We start from the raw sequence: 24,242 nt of genomic DNA on the forward strand, positions 1-24,242 counted from the left end.
CTGTGATAAAAATGGCAGTCTTTACATTAACTACAGTACTTACGAGGATCCCTTCCTGTAGCTTAATTTAGGGACAAAACTCTTGCCTTTTTCCCTTTATATTGAGTACCCAACCTAAGTACAGAGAATCTACTCTTTTTACCCCTCTACTTACACATTACCTAATTAGAAAACAGGCTTCAATGGTTTGCTCAAGTGTAAAGATGAGAAGCAGGAATTCAGTACTTCACTATATGGTAACCTACTTAAGACAGTCTCTTGGAACACAATGTGACTAAAATCAGGGACTACCTGTAGGAAGGCCTACACAGTAAGGAATTCAAAACTAGGGGTTTTGAATGTAATTTTTGAGATAATCTTGAAAGCATTCCTCAGTTTTAGATAACTTTGCCAATCACCCAAGTCTGGCCCTTTCCACCCTGAGCCTTTTCTCCCTATCTAAAGAAATCTTTTTAGTTCCTATCTGCTTTTATTCCTAGTAAGATAAGTGTTTGATAAACCTGTGACCACCTGTGTAAGTGCTATGTTCTACCAAGAATCAGGCTGAAGCACATACACTCTGGAAAGCTTTAAGACTCTCCAGAGCCAAAGATCCCAAGTACATGATGTACAAATCAGAACTGTAAGGAATCATACTGGACAGCTAGTTCATACCACCAACGTCAGAATTCCCTTTGCAACAACACTGACAGATGAATACCAACAAAGGTAGAAAAATAACAGAAAAGCACAGGGACTCAAGCCAGGGTAGGAGATGGGAGTTAGACAAGGAAGAGCCACCTTATTGTTAAAGTAGAAAAGAAGAAAAATCTTTGTATACTTCACTTGGTGTTTTGAGGCAGAGAAAGAGGAGAGAAAGGAAGGTGCTAAGAAGTGAACTTTCCCTCCTCAAGGTCCCCACAAAAACCCAAATGTCTTCAAGACCATCCAATCAGGCCCGTTGTTACTGGGATTCTCCAGGCCTAGTTTCTAAAAAATGAAGGAAAAAAGGCGGGAAAAAATCCCAAACTTTCTTGATTACAAAAACCTGAAACAAGCCTTTTTTCTAAAGTGTGAACAAAACGGCTTAATCTACAAAGCTCTGTCTGCACAATACCTTAATATGAAAGCCCCCCACTTAACTCAGTGCCCATGCTCATGTTCATGCACATGCAATAATCAAAATGACTTTTCAAAAAAAGTGTGTCAGGTACTGTATTAGGTGCTTTGTCGGCTCTGCAATAACATGACAGAACTTTAAGAAACACTGCATTATCAAAAATCACATATAGGGTCCTGCCCCATGGTCAAGCGGTTAAAGTTCCATGCACTCTGCTTTGGCGGCCTGGGTTTGTGGGTTCGTACCCTGGCCATCGACCCACTCTGCTTATCAGCCATGCTGTGAAGGCATCCCACATACAAAATAGAGGAAGACTGGCACACACGTTAGCTCAGGACTAATCTTCCTCAAGCAAAAAAAAGAGGAAGATTGGCAATGGATGTTGGCTCAGGGTGAATCTTCTTCACCAAAAGAAAAAAAAATCACAAATAAAAACAACTGTTTCCATGGGAAAATGAGAGTTGGGGGAAAAGGGAATTTCAGGTTGCAGTAGGAATGATTTTTTCTTTAGGAGTATCAATAATAAAGGCATGCTTTTAACTATAAGTGTAAATTACAAAACTTAAACATCATTGAGGAAATCCCACAATTGATCACACCTCACTTTGGCCTCTCTTCTCAGCACTCTCATTAACATAATCCTTTCTACGTTCTTTCAAATTACTGTTAGGACAGACAAGAACAACTCAAAACATCAGTGCTGCTCAAATGCCCTTCCCTCCCACACCACTACTTCTCCATCTTGTTATCTGACTGTGTTATTAACACAAACAGTAGTCTGCCTAATTAAAATTGTGCTCTTTAATTAATCCATCCCATTAGAATAAATTCATGTTACAAAAACACAATCTGTAAAACAAATGGTTGTATTATTTAATTACTCTTCCCAACAACCTTATTAGGTAGGCATTATTACACTGGAGTCCTATTTAATTTATGAGTATATAAAAAGGGGAGAAATCATTTAAACAGTGCAGACCACTGCATCCAGTTATTCTATTCATGAGTTTATGACCCAGGGTGAGCTTGAGAAGAGGGATGCATTTCTCCTCTTCCTTCAATACAAATCAGATCCCATGTGCCTCACTCTGTCTAAACATAAGCTATCTTGAGTTTGAGTCTAAGGTTTAACGGGTAATTTTGAATGCCATACTGCTATCTTCAGAACCACATTAGGACAAAACTGCGTAGTATTTCCATTTTACAAAGACATCAACTGGCTTGCCCAATGTCACAAGCAGTACTCAAACATTTGACTACCTCTTTATTTAAAACTAATTTCTTGGTAACACTTCCAAATACATTTATGATATTTAATAAGAACACATTCTTTTTTTTATCCCCCCTCCCTAAAGCCCCAGTACAAAGTTGTATATTCTAGTTGTAAATCCTTCTAGTTCTTCTATGTGAGCCTCCACCACAGCATGGCTACTGACAGCCAAGTGGTTTGGTTCTGCCACTGGGAACCAAACCCAGGCTGCCAAAGCAGTGAGAACACTGATCTTTAACCAGCAGGCCCATCAGGGCTGACTCAGGATACATTTTCAGTTCAGTTTCGTGGATCCAAGTGAATCTTACGCAGTAAAGTAAAAACATTGATTTCAACTATATCCCCGTTTTTATCTATTTTGATAAACTGCTAGGGTTTTATGACACTGCTCTCAGGCCCACGTAAAGAAAAATTCCAAAGGCAAGCATTCCTGTGAAGAAATACCCTGGATACCACTTTCAAAAACCAACTTTAAGCCTTTGACAAATACAAAATAAGTAATGTTCTACTTAAAATGGAGGGAAAGGGGCTATATTCCCCTATGTAGTCCTGTTATGAATTTTGTTTTTGTTTTCCCTCCCATATCTCTTGGCCTGGAATCAAATCAACCTGAAACCTGGAACTGCACACTGGGTACAGAGAGAAAGTGTTGTAAGAGAAGTCCTCTATTTTACTTTTGGGAGCAGCAAAAGAGACCCCTACAGATCAGAATGAAAGGGGAAAATCTCATTTTTTTTTGGTCTGTTTTTTCCATTCTCTCCTGTCCCAGCTCCTAGGCAATTCCACAGTGGGGTGGCAGTGAGAGCACTGGTGACTGGGCAAGCACATAAAACTCCAAGGGATGGGAACCCTTCTCTTTGACTAGACAAACTGTGGTTCCAAGAAAATAGGAAGAATCCTTGATGCTTTTTCACTCTCGATCCTCTTGCTAGTTAGCCTCACAGACAGATAACACAGTCATGGGAAGTACTTGGCAGAGCAGGGATAGTAAAACCCTGGCTTTTAAGCCAGATGACCAAAAAATGGAGGCCCTAAGGGCCAGAATGTGTTGGGGAGATTTCAAAGAAGAGGGAGCTCAGGAAAATAATCTCATAAAGTTGTATATGACCTCCTGGGCTCATCCATGAACTATGTATATGTGAATCTGATCCTAAACAGAAGGTGCGTAGGAACTTGCAGGCTGAACCTAAGCCAGCTGACTGCATGCTATAATAATATCATCAACAACAACAACAAAAGTCAACATTCTCCACAGGATTTAAACTAGACCTAGGGTCATATAACAAAATATACAAATGTCCAGGATGTAATTCAACATTTACTGACATTTAAAAAATCAGGAAAATCTCATATCTCATAAGGGAAAAGACAATCAAAGAAAGCAACTTCATGATACAGATGTTGGAATTATTAAAGACTTTAAAGCAGTTATTACAACCATACTCCACTAAGTAAGGACAAACATTCTTAAAATGAATGGAGGGGCGGCCCCAATGGCTCAGCAGTTAAGTGCGCACATTCTGCTTTGGTGGCCCAGGGTTTGCGAGGTCGGATCCTGGGTGCAGACATGGCACCGCTTGGCAAGCCATGCTGTGGTACGTGTCCCACATATAAAGTAGAGGAAGATGGGCATGGATGTTAGCTCAGGGCCAGTCTTCCTCAGCAAAAGGAGGAGGATTGGCAGCAGATGTTAGCTCAGGGCTGATCTTCCTAAAAAAGAATGGAAAAATAGAAAGCCTCAAGCAAAACCAAAAGGAAACTTTAAAACAGAAAAATGCAATAACTGAAATTAAAAATTCACTGAGTGGGCTCAAAAGCAGAATGGAGATGAGAGGAAAAAAAAGTCAGTGAACTTGAAGACCAATTAATAAAAGTTATCCAATCTGAAAAACAAAGAGAAAAAAAGATTGAGGGGAAAAAAAATGAACAGACCCCCAGGTACCTGTGGGGGTAATACCTAAAGGTCTAATATTCATATCATCAAAGTTCCAGAAAGAGAAGAAAAAGAGTGTTGGACAGAAAACATATCTGAAGAAATAACGGCTGAAAACTTCCTAAATTTGGCAAGACAGACACAGATTTAAGAGAATCAGCAAACCCCAGAGAGAAAAAACACAAAGAAATTCACACCCAGACACATCACAATTAAACTGCTGAAATCAAAAGTAAAAACCTTGAAAACAGCCAGACAAGAACATATTACGTATGAGAGAACAACAATTCGAATGACTATGGATTCTTATCAGAAACCATACAGACCAGAAGGCAGTGAAACATTTTTCAAGTGCTAAAAGAAAATAACTGTCAACCCAGAATTCTATACCTAGTGAAAATATCTTTTAAGAATAAAGGCAAAATAAAATTCTCAGGTGAAGGAAAACAAAGAGAATTTGCTGTCAGAAGATCATCTGTAAAAGACATGCTTAAAGCAAATTCTTCAGGTGCAAGGGAAATGATACCAGAGGGAACCTGGAACTTCAAGAATGAACAAACAGCAACTGAAATGGTAAATATAAGAGTATTTTTTTCTCTTCTTAAGCTCTTTAAAGTATGTGTGACGTTTGAAAGCAAAAGTTTTCAAAGTTTGTAGATGTAATACATATGACAAATACAACATACAGTGAGAGGTAAAGGGGTGTTATACGGCGGGATGGTTTCAACATTTCACTCGAAGTGGTAAAATATTTATTCTAAGTACGTTGTGAAAAGCCAAGTATATATACTGTAATCTCTAAAGTAACCACTAAAAAAACTATATAGAGATATCATCAAAAACTCAAGAGAAAAATTTAAATGGAATACTAAAAAATGTTCAAATAATCCAGAAGGCAAGAAAAGAGAACAGAATAAAAAGAGAAAAAACAAAAACAAAATTAAATAGACAAATCCAAACATAACAATAATTATATTAACCATAAATTATCTAAATATACTGATTAAAATATAGAGATTGTGAGAATGGATCAAAAGACCCATCTATTTGCTATCTACAAGGAGCTCACTTTAAATATAATAATATAAGTAGATTAAAAGTAAAAGGATAGAAAACGACATATCATGTAAACAATAATAAAAAGAAAGTTGAAGTAGCTGTATTCATATGAGACAAAGAAAACTTTGGAGCGAGAAAATTACCAGGAATAAAAAAGGTCAGTACATAAACGCATCCACCTAACAAAAGAGCCTCAAAGTAAATGCAGCAAAAACTGATAGAACTGAAAGGAGAAATAAACAAATCCACAATTATAGTTGAAGACTTCAACTCTCCTCTCATGATAATCAGTAGAACAAGTAGCCAGAAAATCAGCCAGGATACAGAAGAAATGAACAAATCTGTTGGCCAAGTAGATCTAACAGACCCAAAAACTTGTGGGGTCTTTCATAAAGAGAGAAATTTATAGTATTAAATGCTTATATTAGAAAAGAAAGGTCTCAAGTCAATAATCCAAGTTTCTACTTTAAGAAACTAGAAGAAGGAGGCCTGTGGCCTAGTGGTTAAGCTTGGTGTGCTCCACTTCAGGAGCCTGGGTTTGGTTCCTGGCCACAGACATGAACCACTCAGTGGCGCCATGCTGTGGTGGTGACCCAAATACAAAACAGAGGAAGACTATCACAGATGTTAGCTCAGGGCAAATTAACCCCAGCAAAAAAAAAAGAAACGAAACGAAACGAAACTAGAAAAGAAGAGCAAAATAAAGCCAAAGAAGCATTAGAAAGGAAATAAAGATAAGAGCAGAAATCAAAGAAACTGAAAACACACAATAGGGGAAAAAAAATCAATGAAATAAAAATCTGGTTCTTTGAAATGATAAGATTGATAAATCTCTAGCCAAACTCACCAAGGAGACAAGACAAAAGGCATAAATTACTATTTATTTATACACTAGGAACGAAGGAGGTATCACCACAGATCCCACATACAGTACATTAAGAGACAATGTTGAACAATTCTATGCACATAAATTTGACAACTTAGATAAAATGGACCAATTTCTTAAAAGCCACAAACTATCAAAACTCATTCAACGAGAAATAACAACATGAATAGTTCTATAACCATCAAAGAAATTAAAATCTTAGTTAAAAATCTTCTGAAAAAAAATTCTAAGGAACAGTCATGGAATTATTTCAAATAGGAACCATCTTATTGGATTCATAGAGAAAAACTCATATACAATTTAAAGACTTTTCCTCTTTTAATATATATGTGCATTCATTTGGTGGCTTTATAATTCTAGTTAACTTGTTTGCTATAAAATATACAAATTTCCACCAACAGGAATGGAACAGAATACATACTGTGCTGTATTCAACTAAATTGTTATCAATACATCTTGATTTCTCCAGGTGAGTCACTCTTAAAGGATCTCTGCTTATCAAGGTAAATCAAAGATATTACTTTGTATTTACATCAAGTGAATTACTAACTATATAAGAAGTCAAGAGTATTACTTGAATAAGCAGTCAATGACATACATACTAATGGTCAAATCCTACAAAGCAAGACACCTCACTTCAAACAACTGAAGTGATCCTTAAAAGTTGTATAAAAATTGGCCCAGCCTGGTGGTCTAGTGGTTAACTTTGGAGCACTCCACTTTGGCCGCCTGGGTTTGGTTTCCGGTCGTGGACCTACACCACTTGTATGTCAGTGGCCATGCTGTGGCGGTGGCCCACATACAACATAGAGGAAGATGCAACAGATTTTAGCTCAGGTGGATCCTCCTCAGAGGGAAAAAAAAAGTTGTGTAAAAACCAAGTTATCTACTTAGATAATATACTGAAAAAGTGCTAGAGAAGTATTATATATGAGACTGAACCATATAAAATTGCCAATTATCAAGTGGTTCAACCTAGAACAATGTAATCATTCCTTGTTTTATATATGATTTACTGTCTCAAGAGTGCTAATCATTTCTGTCAGAATGGTATTACAACAAATTACCTTAGATGTTGGGGACTGAAGTTTATTCAACATTTACCAAACATATTCTGGAGATTTCTCACAACAAAGATTATCTGCAAATCTAGAATATAAACATGTACCAGGAAAGCAGCACTTCACATGACTACAGAACCTGTGTTTGGTTTACTTCTACTTTTCAGGAGTCTGCTATTTTTAATTCTTAAAATAACATAAGCCCTGTTTTCACTATAAGCATGGATTCACTACAGAATAAGGATTAAGATCCATTAAGGGTCAAAATATTAAAAAGAGAGAACGCAACAAAATTTCTAAAATCACATCATTCTTTTACTCAAAATCTTTCAGGGGCCAGCCCCATGGCCGAGTGGTTAAGTTTGCGCGCTCCGCTGCAGGCGGCCCAGTGTGTCAGCAGTTCAAATCCTGGATGTGGACATGGCACCACTCACTGAGCCACGCTGAGGCAGCGTCCCACATGCCACAACTAGAAGGACCCAGAACTAAGAATATATAGCTATGTACTGGGGGGCTTTGGGGAGAAAAAGGAAAAAAATAAAAAAATCTTAAAAAAAAAAAATCCTTCAATATCTTATCTCACTGAGTCAAAGTCCTTTGACTAAAGCCCAGAGCCATTTCCTGCTACTCTCTTCCCTCTATTCCAGCCAGCCTGGGCTTCCTGCTGTTCCTCAAACACACAACTACACTCCTCCCTCAGGACCTTTTTATTAACTATTCCCTCTACCAGGAACCAGACCTCACCTCCTCATTTCCTTCAGATATCCGCTTAAATGTCATCTTTTCAAAACGGTGTTTTCTGACCAACCTATTAAAATAGTATCCCTACTACAAGCCACAGTATTTTTTTTCCTGGTTTATTGTCTGTCTCTCCCCAGTAGAATATAAACTACAAGAGAGGCCTTTGTTTTACTCTTTGCTATATCCCCGGAGTCTAGAACAGTAGCAGGCTCTCAATAAGAATCTGCACAAAGACTGCATATATGCTCCAATTAAAACTTCTGGCACAGATATTTTAAAAAGTCATGAAAACAGTTTGGAACCCTGCACGCACTGCTATTCAGAATAAAGCAACTACCTTTTAGGAGAAAATATTTTATTTTCAACAAAATACCCTTACGAATGGCTGGATTCCCTAAAAACAAAACAACGCTAAGCGCACACATGCTGCAAGGCCGTTGGTACAGAATGCTTTGGTTTATCACACAAGACTTTCGCTAAGTCATTTTCCCACGAATCAAGAAATTCTGGCTAAAGATACCTAAGGAAAAACAGAACTGGAGTTAACCTATTAATGATATACAAGGATTAGGAAATAGAGAATGTACGCGTCCAAACCTCACAGTACAGAGCAAGATGCCAGAAATCGGAATTGGGAGTGTTTGCCCCCTAGAGACACTGAGAGAGAAAAAGTCCGAAAGGACTGCACTTTTCTTGGGGCCAGGCATGGTACGAACACTCAGTCTGGGGGTGCAGTGGCCTTGGGATTTGGGATTTGGGAGGGCGAGGCCCGTTCCCAGGAGGGTGGGAGTGGTGTGCCCGGGCCACCTTCCTCTCCAGACTTTCGCTCAGGAGAAAAGGGAGCGCTGATTGTGCCCACTCGCTCCCAAAAAGGCTTGGGGGAGGGGTGACGAGGTAGAACCCCTCCCCTTCCCCAGGGCCAGCCCAGGCCCCGGCAGGGCTCCCCAGCCTCCGGCTCACCCGGTTCCCGGTTGATCTCGATGTCGAAGTGGCACTGCGGCCGGTCCTGCGCCCCCATCGCGACCGAGGCGGCGGCAAGAGCTGGGAGAGAGGGGGAGGAAAGCGATCAGGGCGGGGGCTGGGGCGGAGCCCGTGCCACGGTCGCCTCGAGCCGGCCTGTCGCGACAGGGCGGGAGGCCGAGACAGGGGCCCCCCCACCCCCCGCCCCGAGTCTCCCGGCTCCCGTGTAGCGCGCGCACACATGCGAGCGAGCTCTTCACCTGGCTGGCCTCCAGCCTGAGTAGCTGCCGGTGAGCTAAACAGAAAGTGCAACCGCCGGGGCCGCAGCCCAACGCCACTAACGGACCACCACCCGGCTCCCGCAGGCCTGGCCTCCCAGTGCCACGCTAAACCCCGCGAGAGTTGGGACAAATACCGCGAGATCACAGCCTCGAAGGGGGTGGTTAACCGAAGTGGGCGCGCCACGTGGGCGTGTCTGGTAGCTCTGGAGGAGCCTCAGGCCTGGCGCTCCTATACCTACGCCTGTCCTTTTTGGCCCCGCCCCTTTCCCCGTTTACCGCTGGAGTCAGTCGCTCCATCTTGGAGCCTTGGCGCGCCTGCGCTCTCTAGTTGCTCTCGTCCCTTCTCAGTAGCCGTGAGTGGCCACGTATTTCCTGATATCGCCAGGCTTCTTGTTGTCGACAGATGCGAGCGAGTTTTGAGGATAAGTGTTGAGGCTTAGTAAACCGATCGATCTTTTGGCTTGTTTTCTTTTTCGCAAGGAGCAGTTATGACGCTATCCTCCTGTTAGACTGGTTGTCTCACTTCAAAGGCCTTTTGGGCTGAGGTGTGGGTTCGTTCCCTCTTTGGCGCCAGCGTCACTGTTTCCGTTCTGTTCTGTTTCTGTTCATGGCCATTCTACATCTTTTGTGAAGAGTCACTGGAAGAACTTTGCCTATTTTTTAATCGCGTTCTTCGTTTTATTGAGTGCAAGAATTTTGGATACCAATGTTTTGTTAAAGAGATGATATGTGTATGTTTTGAGTGCAAGTCTTTTGTTAGATGTACATAACTGCAAATATCTTCTCCCAGTCTGGGCCTTGTCTTTTTATGGTTTTGACAGTAGCTTATGCAAAGCAGTCGTTAATTTTGGTGAAATCATTTGATCAGTTTTTTCTTTTATGGTTTGTGCTTTTTCTGTGCTAGGACATCTCTGCCTACCCCCAAGCTCGTGAAGATTTCTTCCTGTGTGTTCTGCTAGAAGTTTTATAGTCTTACGTTTTATGTGTAAGTCTACAATCTGTTAGAAATTTCCCTTATGGTGTCAGGTAGAGGTTGAGGTTCTTTTTTTTTTTTCCTATAGTGATATACAGTAGCTCCACCACCATTTGCTGAAAAGGCTGTCTTTATCCATTGAATTACTTTGGCTTTGTGACCACACATGTGTGGTTCTATTTCTGGAGTCCGTTTTGTTACATTGATCTATGTATTTCTCTTTACGCCAGGGCCGCACTGTTTGCTTTTAGTTATTTTCTTAAAATTGTAAAATATACATTACATAAAATTATCATTTAAGTGTACATTTCACAGGTATTAAGTACATTCACATTCTTGCGCAATGATCACCACCATCTATCCACACAACATTTTTCATCTTGTGAAACTGAAACTGTATCCATTAAACAATAACTCCCCATTCTCTCCTCTACCCAGCTTCTGGCAACCACTCTCTACTTTCGTTTTTTTTTAGTTTTACTTTATTGTGGTAAGAACACTTAACATGAGATCTACCCTCTTAACAGATTTTTAAGTGTACAATATGGTATTGCCTTTTTTATTAAAGTATGCTTTTTGCTTGAGGAAGATTGGCCCTGAGCTAACATCTGTTGCCAATCTTCTTTTTTTTTCCTCCCCAAAGCCCTAGTAGATAGTTGTAAGTTATTCTAGTTCTTTGTGGGACACTGCCACAACATGGCTTGATGAGTGGTGTGTAGGCTGTGCTTGGGATCCGAACTGGGGAACCTTGGGCTGCCAAAGCACAGCCCGTGAACTTAACCACTGGGCCACAGGGCCGGCCCCTGGTATTGTTATCTGTAGTCACAATGTTTACAGCAGATTTCTAGAATTTATTCATCTTGCATAAATGAAGTTTTATACCCATTGATTAGCAACTCCGCCTTTCCTCCTCCCCTATCCCCCGGAAACCACCGTTTTATTCTGCGCTTCTATGAGTTTGACAATTTTAGATACCTTTTAAGTGCAATCATGCAGTATGTGTCCTTCTGTGAATGGCTTATTTCACTTGGCATAAGGTCCTCAGGGTTCATCCATGTGGTCATATATTGCAAGATTTCCTTCTTTTTTTAAGGCTGAATAATATTTAATTGTATGTATATACCAATTTTATTTATACATTCATCAGTCAATGGACACTTGGGTTGTTTCCACCTTTTGGCTATTGTGAATAATGCTGCTATGAAGATGGATGTACAAATACATTTTCGAGATCCTGCTTCCAGTTCTTTTGGGTATATACCCAGGAAGTAGAATTACTGGGTCATAAGCCAATTAATTCTATTTTTAATTTTTGAGGAACTGTTACACTGTTTCCCATAGTGACTGCTCTATTTTACATTCCCACTAGCAGTCCATCAGGGTTCCAGTTTCACCACATTCTTGCCAGCACTTGTTATTTTCCATTTTTTTAATAATTGCCAATCTAATGGGTGTGAAGTGGCACACTGTTTTGATTACTGTAGCTTTATAGTAAATTTCAAAATCAGGGTTACTTAGGTACTTTCTAAACTGTTTCTGCGCCTGTGCTGCCTGTATAAAGGGCAGTCAGAGCTTTGGCACTTCCACGCCATCACAGAAGTGCTATCCCTGTCAGAGGTTGCGAGTTCTACCTCCTTGATCGTACAGTATCTCTATCAGAGCAACAGCCTCTCGGGTTTCCCATTTGTAACCTAGGCTGAATGGAGAAGCTAGTGATGCTGGGTCTGATTTTTCTTACAGTGTTACAGTTAACCAGTTATTCTCAAAAAAGATGAAATGTGCATGCCTATTTGGAGATGAAATGCATTGGTAAAGCTAACTTTCCTACAAAGATTTGTGAAAGGAAAGGATGGGAGCATTGCCCAACTCTGTAACTGCTGTGGTTTGGAGCAGCTGGCTTCCATGTAAGTAGGCTTTAGAGCTCAGGAATGAAATACTTAATTTGGGGTGTACTGAAATCTCTGGAGGTTCATTCTTATCTTGACACTCCAAAGTCTCCTTCCTGCCGCTAGTTATGTGGCCTGGGCAAATCACTGATCTCTAGAGTTCAAATCCTTCATCTGTGAAATCAGCAGGATGAAAGACCTAAGTTTCCTCCTTGCTCAAAATTCTTTTATTCTGTCCTGTGAGTTGAAATTATATTTCAGATGATTTGAAGATAAGGTATGCTATTTGGTCTGTGGTTAAAGTAAAACAACTGCTGGGCCTAGCGTACACCTAAAGGACTGATACCTCCTCCTTTGTCCTCAAGAATGGTAGAAAATTGATATCCAAGCACTTTACAAACTCAAGCTTAATTTGGTCTTGATTACTATGAAGAAGAACCCCGGTAGTATGAAATTTCAGGTAATGATTCTGAATGTTCAGCCTTTTAGAGTGGGATCACACCAACAGTTGGAACTTCAGTGGGTAGGACTCTGGCAAAACTAATCAGAAGTGCTACTGGGGAAACTTAGATAAAATAGATAATTTCCTAGAAAATAGAAATTACCAAAATTGACTCAAAAGAGATAGAAGGCCTGAATAAACCAGTAACCATTGAAGAAATTGAATTAGTAATCCCTAATTGCCCTCCAAACATTTGTGAAAGACATTGTGACACAGCCAAATGGGAAATTTGATTATAGTCTAGATATTGGATGACACCAAGGAAATATATTTAATTTTGTTAGATGTGATAAGGAAATTTTGGTTATGTAAGAAAGTATCCTTGGTTTTTTAGAGATGCATACTGAAGTATGTAGGGATGAAAACACATGATGTCTGCCTGGAATTTGCTTTAAAATATTTTATGAAAGAAAATAAAATTTTAAATTGATAATGAGTAAAACAAATGTGGCAAAGTCATGTTAGTTGTTGCATCTAGATGATAGGGAGATATGGAGATTTTTGAGCTATGTCCTCTACCTTTAAATATCTTTGAAATTATTCATAATAAAACCATTAAGAACATAGTCTTCCTTTCCAAAATAACAAAAGGTCCAAATTGTTTCATAGGTAAATTTTACCAAACCCTCAAGGATCAGTAATCCTTTTCTCAATCAAAATATTTCAGAAAATAGGGGCCAGCCCAGTGGTGTAGTGGTTAAGATCGTATGCTCCACTTTAGCAGCCTGAGGTTTGAAGGTTTGGATCCCAGGCATTGACCTACACACCGCTCATCAAGCCATGCTGTGGTAGCATCCCATATTCAAAATAGAGGAAGACTGGCACAGATGTTAGTTCAGGGCCAGTCTTCCTCAAGCAAAAAGAGGAAGATTGGCAACAGATGTTAGCTCAGGACCAATCTTCCTCAACCAAAAAAAAAAAAAAATCAGAAAATAGAAGAAGAAAGAGTGAGCTACCTAATTTATCTAGTGATGCCAAGACAAGACAAAGACAGGGAAAGAAAGAGACCAATTCCATTATAAACGGATTTAAAGATCCAAATAAAATATTAAGGAATGGAGTTTAGCATTATTTAAACCCCAAAATGCTCATGAACTAATTGGCTTTAACTCAAGAATGCAAAGATGGTTTAACTTTAGAAAATCTAGTCCTATAATTCACCATATTAACAGATTAAAGAAAAGGCATGCGATTATCCCAATGTATGGTGTATTGGTTGTCAATTTATTGCCTCTCAGCTCCTTCAGTATATCCTCTGTAATACACAATTCAGCCTCAGGCAGGGATCCCTGCTCCAAACCCTGCCCCCCCAACACACACAGACACAATGTAGATTTTACATTTTTTATAACTTAGGGAAGAGAGAAAAGAGGTAAAAGAAAGGAGAAAAAAGGAACCCAATGAGAAGATATATATACAATTCTACCTTATTTACTTATACTATTTTTTTAAATACAAGGATATTATTGATCTTAAATGGGAAATTGTGCAGAAAAGAATTAGTATAATAGGCCTGAGACTATCTTCAGAAAGGCCTGCTTCTAAGGTAGGCCTTTGGGTGGAATCTGGGAACTTGAATGATAATCAGTTTCCTATACTTCTAGAAAACTTTCATTAAATGATAAAAATGCCTTGCTATGGCTAAACTACTTGTGCAAATAATATGATTTATGTTGAGCACCTGCTTTCTTTTTGGGAATCTGAAATTTTGGTATGTGCTAGGGCAGAGGATGCATACTGACCAGCCCCTAATAAAACTTTGGGCTCTGAGTCTCTAATGAACTTCCCTGGTAGACAACATTTCTCACATGTTGTCACAATTCATCCCTGGAGGAAGTAAGATTGTCCTGTATGACGCCACTGGGAAAGGGAAGCTTGAACCTGGATTCGCCTGGGCTTCACCCCACGTGCCTTTTCTCTTTCCTGATTTTGCTTTGTATTCTTTTGCTATAATAAATCATAGCTGTGAGTCCTCTTAGCCAATCATCAAACCTGGAGTAATCTTGGGACCCACAAGACAGAAACAGAAATATTACCAGAATTTGGTAACAAAATCTATCTATATTGAGAATTTGAAAACAAATTTCTTGAAATTCTAAGGGTTTTTTTTTTTTGTGTGGAAAACAAGGAGTAGATTATTTCATGGAGTATAGAAAAATGTGTATTTTGATAGAATGACATCATCATGACATTACTCAAAATCAGGTGGGCTTTCTCCATGGGGGGCAGGGGACATGGCCATGGTGGCTTCCAGCATACATCCTTATAGCCTGGGCAATTTGAGGCGAAAGCATTTTTCCAGCTAGCACCAGTGAGAAAAATCCTGGGGAAAGATTCTGATTGGCTTGATGACGTTCATGTGCCCATCCCTGGATCAGTCTTGATGGCCATGACAGTGGGCAGATATCATGAGTGATCAGCTTAGGGTCAGCCAGTAACCAGGAGAAAGGCATGGGGGTGTAGCAGCACAGAGATGGCCACTGAGGCAATGGCTGCGAACTAGGAAGTCACCTTAATTGTGGATACCACAGCCATCTTTTGACCTTTTAGGGAAGTGGTTTTTTTGCCACTGACTTGTTTTAAAGGATAGCTGTGTTTTCACAAATGTCTGCTGCTTCACTCTCTTTAGGCAGAAGCTTGGATTCCATCACATTCAAATGAAAAATCCACTATAACAAACACTTCTCATCAGGTTCCTTACTCATTTTATGTTGATCCTGTTTGTCTACTCATTTCATCCTCTAAATTCTGCTTTGAGTCTGTGGCTCTGACACTTTTTCTAGACACTAGTTTTTGCAAGTAGATTGAGTTTTAGTAAAAATTTTTCATCTGCCCTGGTGCTTTTGGCAGCTACATTTGCTGAGCAAGTCCTTCTGGGTCTACCCACCAAGGGCAAGGCATTAGACAACTGGTATCTTGGTGGTTTCCCTCAGAAGATTCTGAGACAATGTTTTGAATGCAAGTTGCTTACTTGGAAAATCATTCCAGGAAACTCCATTCAGGGAGTGGGGAAGTGAAACAAGGAAGGTAGCCAGTAAAGTGTGGGCTATTGAGCTAGCTATCACAGCAGGTGACTAGAGCTGAATCCTGCTGAGGAACTCTGGCAACCAGTACAGAAGAAACATCTCAGAATTATCCCCATGGAGGGGTGAGGGAGCTGGGATATTAATACTCCATTTCCTGAGAGTCATTAGTTGAGAGCTGCTCCCGGGGGTGATAGTCCCCAGATTCTTCTGGCCTGCTACACCTGGGCAAAGTGCCTTCCAGTTTTAGGAAAAGTCCTCAGGAATAGAGATACAGATATGGACGTTTGGGAAGCAATTGGAGCACAATTAAAGTAATAAAGTTCAGTGAAGTTGGAGTAAAGTTCAAGAAATGAGAGTGGGATGCTGATTGCTTCTGCTACAACTGGCAATTTTTTGTTTGCAGACAAAGATGTATTCAAGAATTGAAAAGTATAGGCTCTCTCTGACATGTAAGAAGTGCTTGATAATTTCTACATGGAATCCCTGCAGCCTCAACATCTGGAGAATTTCTCAGGCATCTCTTGTCCTGCATGGTGCCCCAGACCATGCCTGGGTGTGGGTCTCTTTTATCTTGCCAGGGTTATTGGGAGATCCCTGAAAGCAGGGCCCAGTGCCCTTCCTCCTCTTCTTTCCTCTGAAGGCCTAGTCAAATGAGGACTCGTTATAATTGAATTGATGAGCACATACGTGAATACTGCTCTATAAGTGGACCCAAGAGAGGAAAAAACAGTTAGAATGAAGGGTCTTATTTCTGCCTGCCTGCCTGCCCTGATGGTCACATGTCAGGTTCCTTGTCATTCATATCTGAGCTGCAGTGTTACCTGCTCAGCTCGTCCCTGAGTCCACAATTTAAAGTAGCCACCCAAACACTCTCCAGCACATTACCCTGTTGTAATTCTCTGCAGAGCACTTATTGCCATGTGGAGCTTTCCTTAATTATGTATATTCCTTTTGTGTGTCTCCCCCATAAATACAGATTATTTATACTGTATCGTCTTCTTTATACAAGGATAAAGGTTCCATGAGAGCAGGGACATTATCTGGTTTCCTCACTGCAGTACCTTCAGCACAATAGTTGATCAATATTTTTTGAGTGAATGAGTGAATTAATCACAAGCAGAAATGCAAACAACCTGCCCTTGGATCCTAGACTCTTATTAAACATTTAGAAGAAAAGAGAAGGTCCTAGTGAGTGAAGAGAACATCTAGATTCCAGAGGAATCTGTGGGATTTTAATTGGGAACAGAAGTGACAGATTAACTAACTTCTTAAAATTGCTTTTATTAAAATGGAAATGAATCAAAACAATATATATGTTAGTGTTGGAGTAACAATAAAATGAAGATACTATGTAGCCGGCTTAAGAAATATACTCAGATCATCTTCAGTAATGGAAGTTTATTGCAAAGGTTCATGGGCACATGAGATCCCACTGAACATTTCCTCCCTAGCCATATTGTTACTTGAAGTCCCCAGAGGTTACACTGGGGTGTCAAGAAGCCTCAGGAGGAATTGGAAAAATAACATTTTGTGAAATAAATCTTATCTAAAGTTATCTGCTGTTTTAGCTGCCATATCCTCTCCCAGGAAAGAGTGATAACGACAGAAGTCACCACAGTTGCAAATCCTGAGAAGCATGCTTGGACCCCCAAGAGAACAGGCTCAGACACTGTGTAGGCTGTTGGGAGATGAGCTTGACCCTGAGAGTTGGAAAAGGGCTGACAGGCTGAGTGAAGGTTTAGTTCTTGAAGCAGGAGGTCCTCAGAAGAGAGAGTGGCTAATAAAGTCTGGTCAGGTTTGGTCTTTGCCTTTTTAAATCATCTTTACAACTATATTGAGTTCTAGATCCTTCAAGAGGAATGGCAGATGCTTATGCTTCAGGCTGTCTCTGAAGCAGACAGGTAGAGATGGGCTGGGGTACATACGATGACAGCTAGCTGGCCTGCGCCAGCTTCTCCAGTGTCTCCCCAGATACGGGACCTTTGGAGTGTAGGGTAAACTGTGGCTAAAGTAGCCTCAGCTGTTCTCAGTGGCTTCTGATTTGCCCTCATTCAGTCCCCTGCATGTGGAAATATCCTTCCAAGAAACAAAGGGAGGGGAACACTGCAGGTCACAGACCCCTTCCCTCTGGAGGAGAGCTGGGCTTTGTCCTCAAGGCTGCTCCCCTGCCATGCAGGAGGCTGGATTTAACTGCTGTAGGCCACATTGGCTGGTGCAGAGCCCGTACTCCCCGGCACTGGAGCCTCTGCTGCTCTGTCACAGACCCTTGCCCACCTCTAATATGGGCTGCAGCCAATAGCAGACAGTTCTGACAAGGCAAGACTCACTTGGTGCTGGCAGAAGCCCACCACAGGGGCTGCCCTGCAGCCTTCTACTTCCTCCTGCCTGCTCCGATGTCTAGGGGCCCACAAAGGCTCCTTGTTAGTGTAGGGGAGCTAACTCTGCTGCAGACCATCCCAACTAGTGTCTCTCATGTGGACACTTCCGGATCATTCTGCATGTTTCTCAGATGTCCCTGCAGAACTGAGCCCCTATTGCCTATAGCAGTGACCTCAGTAACACACCCTTTTAGTGGCTTTTCCTCATCCCTGTCTCACTCTCCTCCCTGCCTTACTCCTGCTTCTTGAGACCATGTCCTAAATAAATCTCCTGCACCCAGGGCCTTGTCTCAGTCTCTGCTTTTGGGGAGGCCCAAATTGGAACATCAGCCAGCGTGCACATTCCGGCCAGTGCCAGGCCCTGTGTAAACAAGTCAAGCTGCCTACTAAAGAGAAGCAGCTGCCAGCCCACTCCAGCCGATGGTTGCCATGTGGATCTGTAAGCCTAGCATTGCCAGAAATCCAGGCTTTAATGAGAAATCTTTTTTTCCTATTTTATTTTTATTGAGGTTATGACAGTTTACAACCTTGTGAAATTTCAGTTGTACATTATTTGTCAGTCATATTATAGATGCACCACTTCACCCTTTGTGCCCACCCCTTACTCCCCCTTTTTCCCTGGTAACCACTAATCTGTTCTCTTTGTCCATGTGTTTATCTTCCATATATGAGTGGAGTCATACAGAGATTGTCTTTCTCTATCTGGCTTATTTTGCTTAAAATAATACCTGAAGGTCCATCCATGTTGTTGTCATGGGACGATTTTATCCTTTTTGTGGCTGAGTAGTATTCCATTGTATATATATATATATACACACCATATCTTCTTTATCCAATCATCAGTCAATGGGCACTTAGGTTGCTTCGACATCTGGGCTATTGTGAATAATGCTGCAATGAACATAGGGATGCATGGGTCTCTGAATTGCTGATTTCAAGTTCTTTGGATAGATACCCAGTAGTGGGATGGCTGGGTCATATGGTATTCCTATTGTTAATTTTTTGAGAAATCTCCATACTGTTTTCCATAGTGGCTGCACCAGTTTGCATTCCCACCAGCAGTGTTTGAGGGTCCCTTTTTCTCCACAACCTCTCCAACATTTGTTATTTTTTGTTTTGGTTATTTTAGCCATTCTAACGGGTGTAAGGTGATATCTTACTGTAGTTTTGACTTGCATTTCTAATGGGAAATCTTTTTATCTTTAAATGTTAGCAACTAATTCAAAACTAAAAACATTCCATAGCATCCACCCTATTTGCTGACTGGAATAGCTCCATGAGCAGCCCACATGGCACATGGTATGGGCACCATCCCCATGAACAGTGGAGGAGAGAGGGACCAATAATGGGCTAGAATCCTAAGGATGGCAGAATGGGTGAGGGAGCAAAAAACTAGCTCCTTCCCAGAATTGGGAAGGCCTAGAAAGGGCCAGAAACTTCAGATAACACATCAGAGCTAACACACTTGACTATTTACCCAGCTCTCAACCGCATTATCTCAATCTGACAACCTCAGGAGGCAAATACCGCTTCCATTTTCCCCATTTTAGAAGTGAGAAAACAGAGCTTTCGGAGGTTGTGATAGATCTAGGATTCAAAATAAGGTCTTTCTTCACCATTTACACATTACAGCCTCCCTGGATCACAACCCTTGACTCCAACAGAAGCAGCCAAGAACGTGAGGGTCTAATTTTGGGTTCACTTACAGGAATCTCTTTGCCTCAATTTACAGATAAGTCTCACAAAGGGAAAGTTCTTTATAGAACAAAGCTAATAAAGGCAGAAAGAATGATAAAATAGAAAATCACCAGTATGCGATTCCTAATGAAATCATAGATCAAAGCTGGGTAGATCATAATTTAAGTGAAAGGTTATTGGGAACTTGAGAAGTCAAACGGGTCACTTCCTGATGCGATGCAAAGCAAGTACTTATCACTGTCTATGATGTATTCACACCAAAAATAATAGAACCTGAGTATGAATGAGCCTCTCGATCTACCAGTTTACAGGAAAAATGGGCAAGAGTGGGACATATTTAATGACACCACAGGGATACAACTAGGCGAATGCAGAACGTGAGAAATTTTAGGGCAAATGATCTAAGTTTTTCAACAAATGGCAAAGAAAAAAAGAGGGGGAACTGTTATTTATTTATTTTTTTTGAGGAAGATTAGCCCTGAGGTAACATCTGCTGCCAATCCTCCTGTTTTTGCTGAGGAAGACTGACCCTGAGCTAACATCCGTGTCCATCTTCCTGCCAAAGCATGGCTTGATCAGCAGTACACAGGTCCAGGCCTGGAGTCTGAACCGGCAAACTCCGGGCCGCCAAAGCAGAGTGCATGAACTTAACTGCTGCACCACCAAGCCGGCCTGTTAAGTACTTTTGGAGAGACTTAAGGGACATCAACAAAATGCAGCGTGTGAATCTTGTTTTGAACCTGATTCAGACAAATCAACAAACACATTCTGTGATAAGTGAAGGAAACTGAACATTGACAGGGTTTAGGATATGCTACCCCAAAATATGGCACATTGAATATTTTAAGCTGAAGGAATCTGAGAAATGGCCGATGCTGGAAGGACTCTCCCATGAAGCTGGTCATAGGACCCTCATATTAGAGCTGCCATTCCTATACCAAAGGAAAGGAGCATGCTCATCTCTGAAGACCGAGGGACGCTGGGAATTGGAAGGAAAAGTTTCGCCCAGTTTACTACACCTAGCTCATAGCCTTTTGTCCTATCACATTTTCCCACAACTTTCCACTCTTCATCAAGCCTAGTATAAAAACACTCAGGTTTAACTGTTTCTTTGAAAGCCTCCATGTCATAAAACTTATATTAAATAAATTTGCACGCTTTTCTTTTGTTAATGTCTTGTTATAGAGCCCCAGCTGAGAACGTTAAAAGGATTGAAGGAAAAGATATTTTTCTTCCCCATAACATCAGCTATTATTAGATGATATTAGATAATAATTAAGAATTACTATTAATTTTGTTAGCAATGATAATGGTATTGTTACATATATTTTTAAGTCCTTACAGTTTTTCTGGAAAACCAAATGGAATAATTACTACATGAAAATTTCTATACCTCACTATCATTCTCTTGTGCAAAGGCAAGCTTTATTTCAAAGCAACCTGAAAAGAGCAGTCAGGGAGTCCATGGCTATAAACTGGTAGGAGGGAGCAGCATATCCATTTGGCAGGGTCTCAGTCGGGAGTCTTGCCAATTCCTGCCAATTGCCCAACATCTGCTCAGTTTCCTCTTCAGGTTGAAAGTAAAAAGGTAGACTTGAAGAGCTCATGATGTCTTTGTTATCCAGACATGCCTGTTTCAGGAAAGAGGACACCTGGAGTCAACTTAATTATGGGAATCTGCTTAATTATTAAAATAAATATTTACATTGAGAATAAAGTTAATTTAGTAGCTTTCTTCACATTTTCACATTTTAAAAAGAGCCATAGAGGTTTCATTCATGTTTTAAGCAGTTCAGTTGGTAAAGATCCTGTCTCCGTTTCATAGGAAATGGATTACATTCAATTACTTCTCACAACAGTCAACTGGAAGATTATTCCATTGTTTTTGAAGCACTGGTTGGGTTGGCATCTGCGATGGTGGCCAAATAAATGAGGTTTCTATGTAATACATGCTGGTACCTATGGGTGAAAAACAGGCAAAAATTAGAGGCTTAATTTTACTGAACATGAACAAAAAACCGGAAAAGAATTTACCCACTCTAGTGGAATGGCTCATCCACTGATTGAATGACTCACTGTTATCAACCTTCTTGTTTAACACATTCAAGGAAAATTTATCCAGAATCTTACTTGTTCTCACCTATCACTTCCACAGCCACCTCTCTAGGCCAAGCCACTAACACTTCTTGCTTTGACTCTTGTACTGGATCAGTCTCCTAACTGGTGTCCCTGCTCTGCCTTTGCACCCCTACTCTATTCTGCACATAGCAGCCTGAGTGATCACTGTACTAAGTCAAGATCATGCCATAGCTCTGTTTAAAACCCTCCAAAGGCTCCCATTTCATTCTGGGTAAAGCTGAGCCCTTCTCAGGGCCTGCAAGGCCCTCCATGATCAGGGCCTCTAGCTACCTCTCTGATCTCATCTCCTACCACTTTCCCTTTGCTCACTGAGTTCTGGCCACACTGGCCTCCTTACAGTGACTTGAAGATCTCCATCAGGCTTCAGCCTGGGAACTTTCCCCCTGGTGCTCCCTCTGCTTCACATATCTGCATAGCTGGCTCCCTCACTTCAGCTGTTTTCTGAAATGTCACATCAGATACGCTGTATAAAATAGTGCCCCCCCTTATCCTGCTTTATTCTTATTTGAATCACATATTGATATCTGCCTGATTATATGATTTCCCCCTCTAGATTCTAGAGTCTAGAATGTAAGCTCCATGAGAGCAGAGCTGTTTTGATACTGATTCCCCAGTAGCTGACACAGTGCCTAGTACTCAGTAGTCCTTATAAAATACCTGTTGAACAAACTTAAAGAGGGGATGAGACATTTCCAGAATTGTTGTAGCGATTCTCAATCACAGGGTACAGCTCCCCACTCAGGAAGACAAATCAGACAGGGGGCAGGAAGCATAGGCCTGTGTGACTGAAAAAGCCCACTAGGAGATTTTGGTAACTTTCTTATCCAGAGGTTGAGAAGCACTAAACCAAATGGAATGTTTTGCAACTATTTTCCATATAGGAAAATGAGAAACTGTTGAATATAAACTGTAATAAGTAAATTATCAAATGCCAGAGTCAAATGTAGAGACTTAGCCAGAGATGGCTATCTCTACTATTCCACTGACCTATTCAATGAAAGATTGTGGGTGATTTTTTTAGGGAGTGTGAAAAGCATGGCTTTCTTAAACATGTCTTCAGTAAAAATGAAATAATAAACATTTCTATAATAAATGTGGCATAACTCTTGGACTTCATTTAGAAAAGAGACAGACCATTTCCTCTCATTTTGGTATATGGCAAGAGGGCACATTAAATTAGTATGCAAGATTCACCTTTGGCTCAACTTGGAAATCTTTTATTGGTCTTTGTGTGTGTTATAGACTGACTCCAAGTTAGAAATGGGAGGGAACTTAGCAGGCAAATGGTCTGACCCCCTCCCTTAACAGAAAAAGGATGAGCCAGGGATCCATGATGAGCAAGCAGCCACTGCTCTCATCTCCTGAGACTAGTTTTCCGTGTGCTCCCCTCCTTATCCCTGTTGTCATAGGCTGACATGGCTTCACGTGAAGAAAGCTTTGCAATAAACATAATTCAAGTTTTGAGGAGGGAGCTGCGTCTGACTCCAGGCTTCACAATGTCCTGTCCGTATGGTCTTGGGCAGCTAAGTAACCTCTCTGAGCCCCATCGGCGATAATCACCCAAGACTCCAAGTTCAGAACAGCTGCTTTATCACCTCACTGGCTTCTTCACTCAAAAGTCGGGGTAGGAGGGGGGGACTTACTGGACACACTCATTCGCCCGGCCCTTATTCTGATACTCCACGATACAGCGGATCAGCTGGTCATTCTCCTCCAGGAGCTGAAAGATCATAGAAAGGGTCAGTGCAGGGCGACATGGGGACAGCGGGCTGCACTGACCCTCCCCCCACTGCTGGACTGTCCAGCCCTCCGGCTTTGTTGATTTCGTCCCCATCTCACTCCAAACCCCTGCAAGTCAACAGCTTAAGCACACCCCAAGACTCAGCGCGAATGCCGCTCACTCCAAGCAGCTCCCCGTACCCGTAGCCCTTGGGGATCTCAATTTAAGGAACTCTTTGTCTCTGTCTGCGTTAGCGCTCACCCGCTGGATGGTCTCCTGATTGACTTCCGCCTTGCCTCTCAGCCAGTCCGGTACAAAGGCCACCGACATCCCTTGAAGCCAGATTGGAACCCTGCCTCGGACCCCGGTGACCCCCGCGCATCCAGACCGGAGCCAACCAGCAGCTCCCGAAGCAATGGAGCCGCAGCAGGACCCCACGATAGGTGGGGGCCTACGCTCTCAACGTTGATTGGGTCCTTCCGCCTGGAGGGCGGGGAACAGGAGGAACGTCACTTGCGATTGGGCGCGCAAGAGCGTCCTCCTCGGGCCCCCGCGCCTGCGGCTCAGGAGCTGTTTGCCCATCCTTTGCGTTTGCGCTGTCTGGGAAGTTAACCTGGGGGGCGGGGCCCG

At 41.4% G+C, this 24,242-nt stretch overlaps 2 protein-coding genes across 4 annotated transcripts in view; both read right to left on the reverse strand.

Moving 5' to 3' along the window:
- NKTR (natural killer cell triggering receptor) overlaps positions 1 to 9,401 on the reverse strand; it is a 31,472-nt gene extending 22,071 nt beyond the window's left edge. Inside the window, exons 1-2 of the mRNA XM_046659866.1 lie at positions 9,270 to 9,401; positions 9,010 to 9,090 (exon numbers count right to left, since the gene is read on the reverse strand). Coding sequence (XP_046515822.1) covers positions 9,010 to 9,067 — 58 coding nt within the window. The 5' untranslated portion in view covers positions 9,068 to 9,090; positions 9,270 to 9,401. The remainder of the gene's footprint in view (positions 1 to 9,009; positions 9,091 to 9,269) is intronic.
- An 11,659-nt stretch (positions 9,402 to 21,060) lies between these two features.
- On the reverse strand, positions 21,061 to 24,063 carry SS18L2 (SS18 like 2). 3 transcript variants are annotated; one of them, XM_046646972.1, is made up of 4 exons: positions 23,874 to 24,063; positions 23,536 to 23,612; positions 21,608 to 21,712; positions 21,061 to 21,384 (listed from the first exon to the last, which is right to left on the reverse strand). In XM_046646972.1, exons 1-3 carry the CDS (start codon positions 23,940 to 23,942, stop codon positions 21,625 to 21,627), a joined length of 234 nt encoding a protein of 77 aa, XP_046502928.1. In that variant the 5' UTR covers positions 23,943 to 24,063; the 3' UTR covers positions 21,061 to 21,384; positions 21,608 to 21,624. The 3 variants fall into 3 exon arrangements, with proteins under 3 accessions (XP_046502928.1, XP_046502917.1, XP_046502907.1); XM_046646961.1 differs by having other exon boundaries at positions 21,591 to 21,712; positions 23,874 to 24,062; XM_046646951.1 differs by having other exon boundaries at positions 21,601 to 21,712; positions 23,874 to 24,058.
- Between the last annotated feature and the right edge of the window lie 179 nt (positions 24,064 to 24,242).

This window comes from Equus quagga, chromosome 1 (assembly GCF_021613505.1).
Source record: "Equus quagga isolate Etosha38 chromosome 1, UCLA_HA_Equagga_1.0, whole genome shotgun sequence".
Classification (NCBI taxonomy): Eukaryota; Metazoa; Chordata; class Mammalia; order Perissodactyla; family Equidae; genus Equus; species Equus quagga.